The sequence below is a fragment of the Mus pahari genome, chromosome 9 (genome assembly GCF_900095145.1).
Source record: "Mus pahari chromosome 9, PAHARI_EIJ_v1.1, whole genome shotgun sequence".
Classification (NCBI taxonomy): domain Eukaryota; kingdom Metazoa; phylum Chordata; class Mammalia; order Rodentia; family Muridae; genus Mus; species Mus pahari.
In genome coordinates, this window is record NC_034598.1 from 6,555,764 (window position 1) to 6,571,923 (window position 16,160).

Here is a 16,160-nt window from a genome sequence, read left to right on the forward strand (position 1 = left end):
GCCAGTCCTAAAAAAAAAAAAAAAAAAAAAAAAAAAAAAAAAAAAGGTGAGGATTAGAGAAAAGTTATGGGTAGGAAATAAATATGATCAAAGACAAAATGTGTTGCAAAGACAAAACTTGCAAAAAGAACTTTGCAACAGACATGGTAGTATATATACTTTTAACAGGAAGCAGGCAAAGATATTGACAAGCCTGGTCTACAAAGCAGAGTTCAAGGCCAGCAAGCTACGTAATGAAACTCTGCCTCCTACAACAAAAATCCCAAAATTCCAACTGTGCTTAAAAACATTCACAGTATTAAGGGACAATCCTAGGGCCATTGTACATTCGCCAAGTACACGGTACCATTGAAATACACCTCAACTCTTCTCTCTCCTCCAGAATAGCTAGGGTTAACAAGAGTGGGTGGGTTACTTGGTCTAGCTTAAAACATCCTTCACCCTAAAACAACTCCACACATAGGTAACAAAGCCAAACCAAAATCAAAACTACATACCAAGCTGGGCAGTGGTGGCGCACGCCTTTAATCCCAGCACTCGGGAGGCAGAGGCAGGAGGCCAGCCTGGTCTACAGAGTGAGTTCCAGGACAGCCAGGGCTACACAGAGAAACCCTGTCTCGAAAAAACAAACAAGCAAAGAAACACCTACATACCAGCAGTCAGAATTCATGCGTCCCATACAATATGCTGCTCCATCTGTGAGGAAAGAGAATCTTTTTTAAAAACTCACTTAACAGGATGACTTATCAGTTGTTCAATAAAAAGTATTATATATATGCCAACTATCAAAAATGTCCCGGGGCTGGAGAGATGGCTCAGCGGTTAAGAGCACTGAGTGTTCTTCTGAAAGTCCTGAGTTTAACTCCCAGCAACCACATGGTGGCTCACAACCATCTGAATTGAGATTGGATGCCCTCTTCTGGTGTGTCTGAAGACAGCTACAGTGTAATTACATATAATAAACAAATCTTAAAAAAAAAAAAAAGTCCCCAGTGAAGAGAAATAAAGAGTGAGTGAGTGAATTCTAACAGCAAGATGGCAGATCCATTACCACGCAGGCACCAGGAACCAAGCTTACATCCTTTGCAAAGACACCAAGTGCTCCAATCACTCACGCATCTCCTACCTCCCCTTTGCTCTAGGAGGCATTTAATCTGGCTGCCACTGGTGCTCATGACGTAGATGGACGTTGCTGATGATTGAGGTTATTCCCACGGGTATGGAATCAGTCACTTTTCTAAGCTGTTTTCCTTACATAGCCTTCCCAAACTGTTTTCAAGATTTTCCTTGGCTCAGTAAATCAACTTGTAAACAAGTAAATCCTCACCCCTCCGGCAGCATGTCATGTTTGATGGCATACATGGCAAGGGTCTGAAGTCTTATTTTTGAAGTGCTGAAGATCAAGCCCAGGGCCTCATGTACGCTATGCATATGTGCATTCACCACTATTTGTGAGTTCTACACACCTAAGTCTGCAGACAGGCTGGGCTACACGCCACAGGGATCCCCCAGGCAGTCTGTGCCTCCCTAGCCCCAGTGTCACCCCCCTCCCACCCCATACTTGGCTGTCTTTGCTTTTATAAATTAGGTACCACAGATCAAATTTGGGTCCTTGTGTAACAGTTACCGTACATCTACTTTGAGTTATCTCCCCAGCAATTGTTTTTGAACCAAGTTCTCACTATCTGGTCCACAATGGCCCCGAATCCTTAACCTCAAGCGTCCCTTCAGTCTACTTAAGTCACCATGACTAACTACGGTGCACGCCCTACTGCCACTGCCTCACTTGCCACAAGCGGTCAGTGGTCCACATTATTTTTACAAGCACATAATACAATTTGTACTGTTTTGCCCACACAACTAAAATGTTCGAAACCCTTATAACATCCAGATAAGCAGAAAACAGAAACAAAAAGCCACACTATCAAACAATCCCTGGAGTTCCAGGCCAGAATCAGACCAGAAAGGGTTATACATGAAACCCATCTCAAATTATAACAAATATGAACACCCACCCATCTCTAAATGACAAGAATTATTAAGTTCTGGGTTTACTTACTTGGGAAAATTGCATTAAGAAACTCGATTTCTTCCTGGAAATTCCGGTGTGGGTACCCTTGGTGAGAAGGTTTCATGAAATTCTTACGAGAATAAAAGAAGCTCTTAAAAAAAAAAGAGAGATCTTTAAGATTAAAGTTTGACTCCCACATTCACATGGAGGCTCACAAACTCACTTTAACCCCAACCCAGGGATCTGATGCCCTATTCTGTCAAGGGTACTAGGCACATATACATGTATGTGTATATACTACTACTCATACACATAAATTAAACAAACAGGGCCTCATTATGTAGACCAATCTTTTTTTTTTTAAAGATTTATTTGTTTGTTTGTTTATTATATGTAAGTACTCTGTAGCTATCTCCCAGAAGAGAGAGTCAGATCATTACAGATGGTTGTGAGCCACCATGTGGTTGCTGGGATTCAAACTCAGGACCTACGGAAGAGCAGTCGGGTGCTCTTACCCGCTGAGCCATCTCACCAGCCCCTATGTGGACCAATCTTGTTCCTCCTGTTTCGGCCTTCCCAAACTGAAGCACTGGGATTCCAAGTGTGCAGCCACAAGATCCAGCCTGGAACAGTGGCTTCTACACATTAAGCAAAAACTATGGGACAGCACAAACAAGTGTTGTATATGCACGTGTGCCATGTGTGTATGTGGAGGTTAGACAGAGGACAAATTTGGAGTCACCACCTTTGGTAGGTTCTGGGGATGTCAGGCTTGCATGGCAAGTGCTTTTCAATGGTCAACAACACTAAGTCTCACAAGGACACAGTGAAGCAATGATCAAACTACACTAGTGTGGGCTTACAGCTCTAGTCTCAGCACTAAGGACACTAAAGCAAGAGTGTGAATTTGAGAGCAGCCAGGGCTGCAGAGCCAGACCCCCCTCTTCTTCCCACCCCACAAAGCAGGCTGGGTATGGTAACATGCACCTGTAACTCCAGAGCTTGGAAGAATAGGCAGAGGATTGAGCTTGAGGCAAGCCTGGTGTATATGATAACACCACATATTACAAAACAAAACCCAAAGCCCCCAAACAGTATCACCATGGCAGGCAGCACTTTAGGTTCAATCCCAACCACAGGTGTAGAAGAACCAAATTCTGAGACTTTAGTGACAATCCATTCTTTGAGGTAAAACATTACAATCCAACCAGAGCAGAAACTACTCAGTTTCATACCATGTGTACTTACTTGAATTGAGTCAAAGCCACTGTAATCCCTAGCAAGCTTCAACAGGGGAACCAGTGCTTTCAGTAAGAGGGTGGTACCACATGTCTTCAAAATGAAACGTCTCTTGGAGACAAACATGCTACTCTCACTGCAACAGAAAGTCACAAGACCATCACCACTACATCAGGTATTATTGAAAACACAAGTCACCTTACCAGTGTATCAATATTTTACATCATTGTTGAATATATATGTTAAGTAATTATCCACCACAACCAGCTAAAACCTAAGTCAGAAAAACAACTGGCTCTGTCCCCTCTGTGGCTCATGACTAACAGGCACGCCTTCCTTCCATCCCTAACAGTTAGCTTTTCCCATTCTCTTCTACACACACCCATTCACAGCTATCAACTAAATTCTGAATGTGTGCAGTTATGTGCATTTCACCTCAAGATTGTGTAACTTTTGCTTAAATGGTATATATTCTATGTCTATCCATTTTCCTGCAATTGTGTAACTTAATTTTTCTTTAGAGTAAATAATATTCAATTCTGTATAACATTTATTCTTATGCCTGGATACCACACAAGAGCCTAACCAAGTATAGCTGGTATAGTTGTGTGTCCACTGCTATTTACCTAAATATGCACTTCACCTCATCTTAAGCACTACTGTTCATGGTTTGTTTTTTTAATTGCTTTAAGTACATAAAGAGAGTCATAAGGAAATCAATGTTTTTACAGATTTTACAAGTTAGCACTTTGATAAACATATGCCTATACCCCAAAACAGACTAAGTTAAAAAAAAAAAAACCTCAGATATAAGGTGTATATATATAATATATATAAGTATAAACTAAGCACTCAAAGTATTTATTGACTAAACTGACTTCACACCTATTTTTACAAGGTTGATAATGGCTTTTGTATACTAATACAGCAACCTGATTGTAATGGAGCAAAAGTTCACACCTTGCCAGAAACTGGGGCAGAGGTCGGTGGGAGTGGGGCTGAGATCAGAGACAATGTTCATTCTCCCTTCCTCCAGCAGATACTGCGGCTAACTGTGTGGGTAACATGGCAGCCTCCACACACACAGAGCTGTTAGGCAAAACTTAAAACAAAAACTACCTAGAACACAAGTCACATTTCATACTGGGTTCTTAAAACTGAACAAGAAAAAAAGCAAGGATCCCAGTGAGAAGAGTGTGGTATTTCACCCACCATGCTGTGGTCAGCAGGGCTACCCAAGTCCACACTTCACAGTGCTTACCTGAGTACATAAGCTTCCTGCTTGTCAGTCTTTGTCACACTTATGATTGAGCACTGCACATCCTTCAAAAGGACATCCCACTCAGATCTGTTATCCAACAAAAACAGTTATTAAAGCACTATTTCTACCACACTTTATTCTTTAAGAAAACTTTTGACCCCCAGTGCTAGAGATCAAACCCTGGTCCAAATGACAGGCAAGCCCCCTATCCCTTTCTAGTCTCTCAGAACAGATGTAATGTGACAGGACTGCAATGGGTATGCATTATACACCCAGGCTGGCCTCCAACTCATGTCTCTTCCTCTAACTGCTGAGCACTGTGATTTAAGAAAAATATGCCACCACACTGGCCATTTCCCTCTTTAATAAAAACATCTATTTTATATGTATGGGATGTTCTGCCTGCATATGTCTATGCACAACATGCATGTAGTGCCCACATAGTGGCCAAAACAGGGTGTCAGATGCTTAGGAACTGAAGCTACAGATGGTGTGAGCTGCCACATGGTGGTCGGGACTCCAACCCGTCCTTCCTCTAGAACAAGCCTTTCTCCCATCTCTCTCACCATCTTAAGATCCCCCCGTATTCTTTTCTTTTTCTGGCTTTTTTGAGACAGAATTTCTCAGATCTTGGCTGGCTTTGAATTCAGAGACCCACCTGCCTCTATCTCCCAAGTACTGGGATTCAAGGCATGCACCACCATGCTGTGCCCACATGCACAGTACTGCACTGCATTGATGATACTCAGTACCCACCTTGCATATATATACAAGGCTGAGATCCAACCCCAGGCTCCCTACTCAAAGTAAAAATGAGCAGCTCTTATAGAAAACAGTATAGAAAGTACAGCCCTTCCTCTCCTCACCCCCAAGTAAGGGTTAGAAGAACATTGTATCCCAGCACGGGACTTTTAGTAGCTTAGAAAAAGAAAATCTAGCCTGGCAGTGGTGGCACACCTTTAATCCCAGTACTTGGGAGAGGGAGAGGCAGGAGGATTGAGTGAGTTCCAGGACAGTCAAGGCTATACCAAGAAACCCTGTTGGGGGATGGGGGACCTCTCACCAAATGCTACAAATACATGAACCAAGGGCATGTTAGCATTACACAGTCACAAACTCTTACCATTCCATCTAAATCAAGTTCACATAGCTAAAAGGGTATAAAAGGACCTGGGTTTGATTCCCAGTTTCAGTGTTACACAAATATATGTATGCAAGCACAACACCCGTATTATACATGAAACAAACACTTTAAAGGTTGTTGATAAGGGCTGAGGGAAAGGGTTGCTTGTGTTGAACAAGTACAGGTTACACTCCCTAGGGACTGACTGAGAGCATATCTGGAAATTAAATATACACCGAACAGAGAGAGACCTTTATTTCTTGCTTTACCACATCATTAGTCTTTATCATCTTTATATTGCATAAGTAAGCTACAGACATTTATTCAAAGCCCACACAAGAAATCAGAACAGTACTAGTAGGCAAACAATGAAATCAGAAACAGGAGTCGAGGTACACTTCAGTCACCTGAAAAGTTGATAAATGCTGGTGGACTGCTAGATCCAGCTGAGTTAGAGACTTTGTGCAGGCTGCCCACAGATTTTAATCAATAAGTCTAAGCGGCTACGTGACGCATTGCCCCTAAAGTGGCTGGTTCCAGAGTTCAGTTTACCTAGTCTGTTTAAAATCCAACTGAAGCACAGAACCCGACTAAGGTCTGTTTCTGAGTCATTCATATTACACTCAGATCACCTAACCCTAACCCAAGGTAGTTCTTGTGTCAAAAGTAAGTGAACCGACAGTATTGTGGCTGCTTACAGGACATGCAATGCTCTTCTGGCCCCCAAAGGCATCTGCATGCACGCACACAATTTACCTGCGCTATGCTGCTGGCATGCTCAGTGCATGCTTCTTAAAGAGAGATAATTGGGGTCAACAAGAGGACTCAGTGGTAATTATAGCACCTGAGTCTGACCCTCAGAACCAAAGAGGAAAAGGGAGAGAGAGGGAAAAGAACCAAGCCCTGCTGGCTGCTCTCTGCCCCACAGGAGGGCACACTTGCGAGAGCAGCAGCACAGCCATAGTGAAAAGTCTGTGGCAATGCACTGTAAATTCCTTCTGTAAAACCAAAGAGAACTCCAATACTGTACAACAGTAGTCAAATAAGAAATGAGCTCAAGGGCTGGTGAGATGGCTCAGTGGGTAAGAGCACCCGAATGCTCTTCCAAAGGTCCAGAGTTCAAATCCCAGCAACCACATGGTGGCTCATAACCATCCGTAACAAGATCTGACGCCCTCTTCTGGAGTGTCTGAAGACAGCTTCCTTCTGTAAAACCAAAGAGAACTCCAATACTGTACAAGCAATGCACTGTAAATTCCTTCTGTAAAACCAAAGAGAACTCCAATACTGTACAACAGTAGTCAAATAAGAAATGAGCTCAAGGGCTGGTGAGATGGCTCAGTGGGTAAGAGCACCCGAATGCTCTTCCAAAGGTCCAGAGTTCAAATCCCAGCAACCACATGGTGGCTCATAACCATCCGTAACAAGATCTGACGCCCTCTTCTGGAGTGTCTGAAGACAGCTACAGTGTACTTACATATAATAAATAAATACATCTTAAAAAAAAAAAAAAAAGAAAAAAAGAAAGAAAGAAAGAAAGAAAGAAAGAAATGAGCTCAAGCCGGTAATCCCAGCACTCAGGAGGCAGAGGCAGGCGGATTTCTGAGTTCGCGGACATCCTGGTCTACAGAGTGAGTTCCAGGACAGCCAGGGCTACACAGAGAAACCCTATCTCGAAAAACAAACAACCAACTCATCCCAAAAAGAGTTCAGAAAGTGTCATGGCTCATGCATGACCTTTAAACAACCACAATCCTTTACTCAAATTTTTAGTTTGCTTATTAACATCCCTAAAGCAGCCTAAGAACTGTCCCCCCAATTCTAAATGTTATTTCTACCATCAATTTTAAACCCCCAATTCTAAATGTTATCTCTACCATCAATTTTAAACCCCCAATTCTAAATGTTATTTCTACCATCAATTTTAAAAGTCTCTATATTTTTCAAGTAATGCATTTATCTTCTTCATTGGCACTGGAATTTCCCACCTAATTTCACCATATTACTAAGATTTGCAGTGTGTAGCCCTAAGTTGCTCTGTAGACCAGCTGGCCCAACCTGGATACCCACTTGTGTGCTGAGATTAAAGGTGGCCTCCCAAGTCTACCTAGTCAGTAGGGCTACTCACCAACTGAACCCTAAGAACTATGCTTCTTTAATATGTCAACTTCAAATATGTTTATTCTGTGAGGTTAAGTAGATTATAAACTAAGCTGCATCAGCCACGATGGACCAGCAGTTAAGAGAAATTCAGATTCCGGCCTGGTGGTCCACAGTCCTGGCCCTCAGGGTACAGAAGCAGAAGGATCCCCAAGGCATCAAAGGACCCGGAGCTCCATGTATATAAATAAGCCAGGCTGACCTTACAAATCAGCAACAAACCTGTGTGAATCTGTTCTGGTGCCCCAGTGCTCACCAGCCTGGACTTGCTTATTATGTAGACAAGGCTACCTTCAATCTCCCTGCCTCTGCCTCAGGAATGCAGGGATTAAGAGCTTGTGCCACAATACAGTCAGAAATGCATTCTTAAAAGGTCCTTCATGTGCCCTTATAATCCATTCCTCCCTTTATAAGGCCTCTAATCCACAGCTGACCAGTCTTGTCAGATGAGCCTGCATTCCCTAGGTTTACAGAAATGAAATCTTACAGCATGCATGCCCCTCAGGCTTCTTTTCTCAGCATATCTGCTTACATTAGTACTCGTGTGGTCCACAGAACAATGCTTCACTTACTGCTGGGCAGCATTCTGCCATATGGTTATACAACTATCCATTTGTTTTCCACTTTTTGGTTCAAGATCTCACTATTGTAGCACTTGAGTGGCTTGAAAGTCACTTGTAGACAAGCATGACCTCTGTGCCCCCCACCCCCATGCCAGGATTAAGTGTGCCACCAATTCCTAATGACCTCCCTCACCATTTACAGTTTGGGGACTATGTACAAAACTGCCATTAAAATTCTCAAATCGTTATAATGAATTAGATCTTAAAACTACCAGGCCTGGCAACCTTGTTTAAGCCATTCTCCTCTTCTTGTGTGGAAAGCAATGGCTATTTCTAAAGTTACCCTTTGACTCTCTCCTGTAGGCTTATGTTGAATAGGCTTCAAACACAGACAGTTCCTTACTAACTGCCCATCTGTCTTTTACTCAGCTTTCAGTCAGTCCGTTCACACTTTGGTAGTTACCAAGGGCAGTATTTCCAGCAGTGACATGTAAGGACTTTTTCCATTATCAAATATTTATTACTCAATACAACAAAGTTCATGAGTTCCAAGACCAGCCTGGTCTACAGAGTGAGTTCCAGGCCAGTCAAGGCTACACAGAAAACTGTCTCAAAACAAACAAAACCCCGAAAGGGCTTAACTACATAGAATTTCTCTCTGTATAGCCTTGACTGGCCTGGAACTCAGAAATCCGCCTGCCTCTGCCTCCCAAGTGCTGGGATTAAAGGCGTGAGCCGCCGCTGCCGCCACCACCACCACTCGGCCATAGAATTGCTTCTTAACAGCTTTAATACCTAGCGTTTCTATATTACTGTTATTTTCCCCAACCTTGGCCTCTGTTAATTAAATATCAGTTTATTTCACCCTATTAGCCCATGGCTATTCTTTCATTTCAGGAAAGATGCAGGTCCCGTACAAACCTCCATGTTAGACACTGACTCTGTGATCTATACACCTGCTGTCTCTCCGACACTTATTTAAAGCTCATAACAACCAGTGCACCCTCAGCTGGATGCCCACTGGAAAAGCATTGAATTTTTTTTCAGTTCTTTCGAACAGATTTCAGCTCTATTTGATATATAACAATTACACACACACACACACACACACACACACACACAATGCAGTTTCTAGTTACACACTCTCACAAAGTTAAGGTGGTTTTCAAACATTTAATATGTCAGTGGCAAAGCAGAAGCAAGTGGATCAGGTCAGCCATGGCTACACAGATAAATCCTGTGTTTTAGCATTAATATATGTGTGTGTGTGTGTGTGTGTGTGTGTGTGTGTGTGTATGTCTTTTTTGAGACAGGGTTTCTCTGTATAGCCCTGGCTGTCCTGGAACTCACTTTGTAGACCAGGCTGGCCCAGAACTCAAATCTGCCTGCCCCTGCCTCCCAAGTGCTGGGATTAAGGGCACGCACCACCACGCCCGGCTAATATGCATTATTTTAGCCGATGGTTATTTTGCCTACATGTGTCCCACAGATGTGCAGGGTCCTCAGGAGTCAGAAGAGGGCGTCAGATCCCCCAGAATCGGAGTTAGGTGGTTGTGAGCTGCTATCTGGGTGCTGGGAATTAAATCCGGGTCCCCTGGACAACTATCTAGTACTCTTAACCTCTGATCCATTTTTAGAATCCCACTCTGGTATTTCCAACTAAGTTGAGAACGAAGATCTTCTCTTTATCAACGTTAGAAATGTTTTTGTAATTTCCTAGCGCACCCCTCTTTCAGGCTGTACCACGATTTTCTAGGAAATAATCCTGGAAGCACTAGCTTTCCGAGACGCCTATCACAATCAGCTTTCCATATCTGTAAAAGGAGTAAGCTTCTCTATGCTTACTATGAGAAAACGTCAAGTGTTTGCAGCTGAAAATGGCACACACTTCACATGAGGATCGAAAATTGAGACCTTAGCACTTCGGGTACATTTTTTCCCTACAATGGAAACGTCTGCAGCAACTAGTAGGAACTGCGTTTCCCAGTGTGCCTTAAAGTCTCGGCAGCACGTGGCCGCCGGGATTCTCTTCTCGCTTTTTGTCAGAGGACGGTTGCACCGCGCAGCCAACATTCCTAAAACACCCATTGGTCCACACCCTGGGGCCAGGCTCCGGAGGAGCCCAGGAGCTCATTGGTCCGCCTCTCAATGAACCGGACCACGCCGGTTCCTCCGCCACTCTAGTCCCATTAGTGCGCTTCGGAGCCCGGCGGAGCCCGGCGGAGCCCGGGTACCGGCCACCCAAACGGGCGGCTGGTGTCACCGTCGCCGGGTCCATGCATCCTCAGTGTCATCCGCGCTTCAATGCTCGGCTCTCAGGGCGAGGTCACCAGCAACTCTCCGCACCACCTCCCGGGTCGGGTGTGAGCAGGGGGCCGCAGGTCTCCTCTGCTCCAGCTTAAGGCATTAAGTAAAATAGATCTCCGGGCTGACAGGCTTGTACCCCGGGAAGCAGGCAACCCCCCCCCAGCGCCCCGCTGCGCTCTCCCGTCTCCCGGACTTCGCCTCCGTAACAGGTTACACAGCCCAAGGTCAGGAGCCTCCCGGGCAAAGCCCGCGGAGGGTCCCGAGGCGCTCCGCTCCGCTGCAGGGCACGTCCGGGCGTCGGCCGGGCCCGGCACTGCGACACGGCCGCTCCCGCCCGACCCCGCCGCCCGAGCGAGCGGAGCGCCACGCGCGGCCGCCTACCCCGCGGCCGGAGGCCTGCCGCTCGCCCCGCGGCCCAGGCCCGCCCCGCACCCAGCCACACCTGCCGGAGGGCCGCGTGCCCCCCGCCGGAGCCCGTCCGCCCAGCCCCGCCGTCCGCCGGGGACGTTACCTGAGCACGCGGCCGCGCCGGCCTCCTCCCCTCCCCCAGGCGGCGCAGGCGGCCCCGCAACGGCGGCGGGAGAAGCCAGTTCCCGCCCGCCGACCTGGCCCCACCTGAGGCCGCGACTCGTGCCTCTCCGGCGGCGGCGAGCCGCCCCCAGGCCCGGGCACCCACCTTGGGATGGTACGAAGATCCCCAGATCCCTGGCTTGCGTCGGACTGCTGTCTGGAAAACCAGACCTCCAGCAGTTTCTCGGTCCCTTCGAAAAAATGTGCAGCTTCCATCACCGTGAGACTAGCGAACAACCAACAACCACAGAAAATCAACTAAATTAAATCTCTTCTCCCGCCGCTCCTACCGCCGCTGCGGATTGTTCCAGCTGTGTTACTAAAGTTCAGGTTCCTTTTTTTTTTTTTTTTTTTTTGCTATAATTTTATATTAACTTTTTTTTAAAAAAAGGACTAATAAAATTTTCCCGGCTATTTTCGTGAGCGAAAGTTGAACGTGAGTCTGTTGGAAATAGAGGCAGATACAGTTCAGTCTCTTGTAGTCCGCTGCTTTCCCGTTAGAGAGAGTTGAGCGAGCGCTAGCTAATGTCGCCGGCCATACTGTGTAAGCGAGGGTTCTGCGTGAGCGCAGACCTTATATAAGCATCCTCCCCGACAGGCCAGGAAGTGACGCAATCGCCCCGCCCTCAGGGCCTCATAGGGACCGCTTCGTGTCAGTCAAACGTCGCGGAGCGCCGGCTGGCTGGCGCTGGGCCCACGGGGAGTGCAGGGGACTACCAGCTTGGTTGCAGATGGAGCTGCCGCTGTCCCTTGAGCGGGAGACCGCACTGTTGTCCGGCTGGGGACTTGGGAATCGGGGATTACTTGTGGAGCTGGTGGGGAGAGCGGGAGATAGGCGAGGCTGTCCCCACGCTGCATACAACTGGCTAGCAGAAAACAGGAGAGAGATTCGAGGGGTGTCGCGGGGCTCGGCGGGGGCGGTGGCCACTGCTGGGTTGGCGTGGTGCTTTGATCCTGTGCGGTTCCTCGTTTCAGCCGAGGTGGTTTTTGGTTTTCTTTCTTTCATTCATTCTTTAAAAAAACAAAAAAACAAAAAAACATTTTTTTCACGTGTTTCCACGAGACGAACGCAGCCTAGGCAATAAAATCGTCAGTGACGTACGTGTTGCCCGGGGTCGGATTGGAATGCGCTTTAATTCTGCTTGTGCTTTATCTGATGTGGGAATGAAGGCAGTTCTCCACGGGTTTACACAATAGCCAGAAGCGTCGTCTTCCTATTTCAAAAGAGAAGAGAGAAAAGCAACGTGGCGCCCAGCCTCGGAGGGCTCTGGCGCTACCTACCCCCCACCGTGTGCCTAGCCTAGCGTAGGACTTGGCTGCGTTCCAGCAGACACCTATCAACCCGTACTCCATTAGGTCAACTGGTGGATATTTAGTTTGCAAAACTTTCTAGGAACTAGCTTTATTAAATATAATACGAGGTTATTTGATAATATTTTTCTTAGGCTATTCTTAAAGGGGCGAACTAATTGAAAGTATTCCTTTCAACCACTAGTACCCCGCAAATTTACAAATTTGCCTAAAATTGTCTAAATGCCTAAAAAGGATCTTCACGGGTATATAATAATAATGTAAATGGGTATCAAAGAGTTTTCACTAATGATAATCTAAAGTATAAATTAGGGGTCAAGTCGAAGTAGGGTTTGTTTTTTTTTTTTAATCTTAAGTGCAAAAGATGTTAACAAAGTTATTAGTTACTTGGAAACACTGGGGGAAAGTCACCAAGCTCATAAATTAAAAATTATTATAGTCACAAGACAAAGTGACCGTCTCTTATTATCCTTAGAGAAATCCACTGCAAAAGACACTGTTGAAGTTTGCTTCATACATACCCTGAAGACTAGCTCGTGTCTTACAAGAGCATGGATTCACATGTCTCTATGAAATTTGTTGAGAAAGAACCTGTGTGATGAGGTAGATACGTATATTACTTTTGGCATGTTTTTAAAAGCATCCAACTCAAACTAGGGATAAGGGCAAAATATAATAAATGCTAGTCTATTATAATAGTAATTCAAGGAAGATGTGGTTATACTTGGAATAAAGATTAAAGGAATATTTCCGTGTTTTACAAGCTATTCAATTATTTGATGGTTGCTTATTGAAAAGAAGACTGCCTGCAAACCACCTCAAACATTAATTGTGGTATAAATATAATTTGGCTTGTAATTATTTTTAATTAGTTGCTTTTTCAATTGCTATTATGCTTTTTCCCAACCTAATTTAAGTTAACAAAGTGCCAGGAATCTTGGCAAGGTAAATTATTGTTAAATACAGACTAACTTAACTAGTGTCAATGAATTGCATTGTTTCTTGTAAAATGTATAGTTTTTCTTAAGGACTATTATATCGAAACTCAAATTAGTTGTACTTTTAGCTGAGGTAGTTAATTTTTGCTTAAATATTTCACAAACTGAGTATGTCTAAAGTTATTTATCATCATTCCTAAACTAATCTCTATCTTTCAGTGACCATACTTTACACACACACACACACACACACACACACAGAGAGAGAGAGAGAGAGAGAGAGAGAGAGAGAGAGAGAGAGAGAGCTTCGTCCTTGTTAAGAGCAGTTATTGTTCACATACTGGCTTTTGACCATCTGTAATTCTAGGTCCAGGGCCTGTAACACCCTCTTCTGACTTCTATGGGCACCAGCAAGCTTTAAATGTACATCTGTATATGCAGACAAACCCTCATACCCATAAAATAAAAACAAAGTTCTTTTTAGATGTGCTTATTTAGCAGGCTGCTGTGGTGGCACATGCCTTTAGTCCCTGTACTCAGAATGTAGAGGCAGGTGGATCTCTATGACTTCAAAGCCAGCCTGGTCTACAGAAGAATTCCAGGATAAAAAGGGCTTCACAGAGAAACCCAGCCTTGAAAAACCAAAACAACCAAAATCAACCAAACAAAAAGAAGTGCTTGTTCAATGAAGCATGCGCGCGCACGCGCGTGCGCACACACACACACACACACCTTCTAAAAGATTCCTATCTGCTCTTTTTAAATTTTTGTCCTAAAAATTAAACACAAGGACCTGAACTATGTAGCCTAGGCTGATATTGAACTTGGGGCCCTCTGCTCCTGTTTTTCATACCAGGACCATAACTAGTCATTTTCTTCTGTAGACAGTCTATTGGGACATTGGAAAGAAGCAGGGGTTGAGCCCAGGGTTTCAGGGTTTCCATAAGCTAAATGTATGCTGTACCACTGAGTGAGTGTGTGTGTGTGTGTGTGTGTGTGTGTGTGTGTGTGTGTGTACATGCATGTCCTCACCTTGCATGTGGAAATCAGAGGACAACTTTGGGAACTTGGTCCTCTTCTTTCATCACAGAAGTCCCAGAGATCTAACTGAGGTCATCAGACTTGGTGGCAAGCACCTTTACCCACTGAGTCATATTCCTGGCAGTCCAGTTCCCAATCCTAAAACTCCTTCCCTTACTCCATCCACATCTCCCTCCTTCACATTCAAGTTTGGTTTGTGCCATAGTCTGAACAAAATTGGTCCCTTCCAAAAAAAAAAAAAANTTTTTTTTTTTTTTGATTCTTGCCAGTGTACTAGCATTAAGGATGGTTAGGGCAAGAGTCACCTTCGTAACCGGGTTTAGGTGCTCTCCAGAGGGACTGGAGGGACAGCAGTTGGTTCTCTCACCTCTCATTCTTTTCCTACATGATTTCAAAGAAAGTTCTCACCAGGTAGCAGCAGCTTGATCTGTGCACTTCCTAGGCTCTAGACTCTCCCTACAACAACAACATTCTGTTCTGACGACTATTTCTCTGTCCCTCGCCTCTCTCTCTCTCTCTGTGTGTGAGTGTGTGTGTGTGTGTGTGTGTGTGTGTGTGGCAAGTGGACTACCGCTGAGCTATGTCTCCATCGCTGTACATACTTTTATTGCTTCCTCATACTTATTGTTTCTCGGTTGTCAGATTTCTTACACTTTCAACTTGATTTTAAGCTGCAGAAGAGCTTGTTTACTTTTGCGTAATGTTTTCTCCTCCTCCTCCTGGGTTAGGGATGGGATCAGACGACACATGCTAATCAAGCAATCTATCACTATGCTATGTCTTTTCTGCTCAATTTAGCACCATCAAAAGTAATACCTAACATGAGGTCAGTACTCAACAGCATTAGATGGATAAATAGTGATTTTCTTGAGACAGGGTTTCTCCGAATAGCCCTGGCAGTCCTGGAACAGGCTTTGTAGTAGGCTGGCCTCGAACTCAAGAGATCCACTTGCCTATGCCTCCTGAGTGCTGGGATCAAAGGCGTGCACCTGGCTAAATAATGACTTTTTTTTTTTTAAAAAAAAGACTTACTTATTTTTATCTCTGTGTTTTGCTTGCACGTATGCATATGTACATGTGCATGTAGTGCCTGCCGATGCCAGAAGAGGGTTCCAGATCCCCTGGAACTAGAATCCTAGATGGTTGTAAAGCTTCTATGTGGGTGCTAGGAATGAAACCCTCATCAGGAGCAGCTGGTGCTCTAAATCACCGAGCCATCCCAGTTTCTTAGTAATTGACTTTATAGTACCCTCCTAACCTACCTTACTGTCTCAAACCAACCTTATTAGCCAATATTTCCTCAAGGTCCACCCTCATATTTTTTTCACCAGCAAACTTATTTTCAGCTTTAAACATTAGCAAAAGATACAGTCTACATAACATACTCCTATACATGCTGTTAGTTATCCATTGCTGCATAAAAACTCATACAGACGGACTGGCATAAACTAGCACACATTTTTCTATTCCAGTCTTTCTGTGGATTAGGAGTTCCCATGTGTAGCCTAGCTGGAGCTCCAGTGTGTCTCACAGGACTGCAATCAAGTTCTCGTTTCCTTTTAGTCAGTGTGAGCTGCTATAATAGAATACCGTACACAGAGAGCCTTGTGAAAAAGAAGAGTTTATTTCTAAAAGT

At 44.6% G+C, this 16,160-nt stretch overlaps 1 protein-coding gene across 1 annotated transcript in view; it reads right to left on the bottom strand.

Annotated features, from left to right (window-relative positions):
• Amd1 (adenosylmethionine decarboxylase 1) overlaps positions 1 to 11,784 on the bottom strand; it is a 19,890-nt gene extending 8,106 nt beyond the window's left edge. The window contains exons 1-5 of the mRNA XM_021205301.1: positions 11,341 to 11,784; positions 4,512 to 4,598; positions 3,260 to 3,386; positions 2,060 to 2,162; positions 654 to 696 (exon numbers count right to left, since the gene is read on the bottom strand). Coding sequence (XP_021060960.1) covers positions 654 to 696; positions 2,060 to 2,162; positions 3,260 to 3,386; positions 4,512 to 4,598; positions 11,341 to 11,450 — 470 coding nt within the window. The 5' untranslated portion in view covers positions 11,451 to 11,784. The remainder of the gene's footprint in view (positions 1 to 653; positions 697 to 2,059; positions 2,163 to 3,259; positions 3,387 to 4,511; positions 4,599 to 11,340) is intronic.
• Positions 11,785 to 16,160: the final 4,376 nt, after the last annotated feature.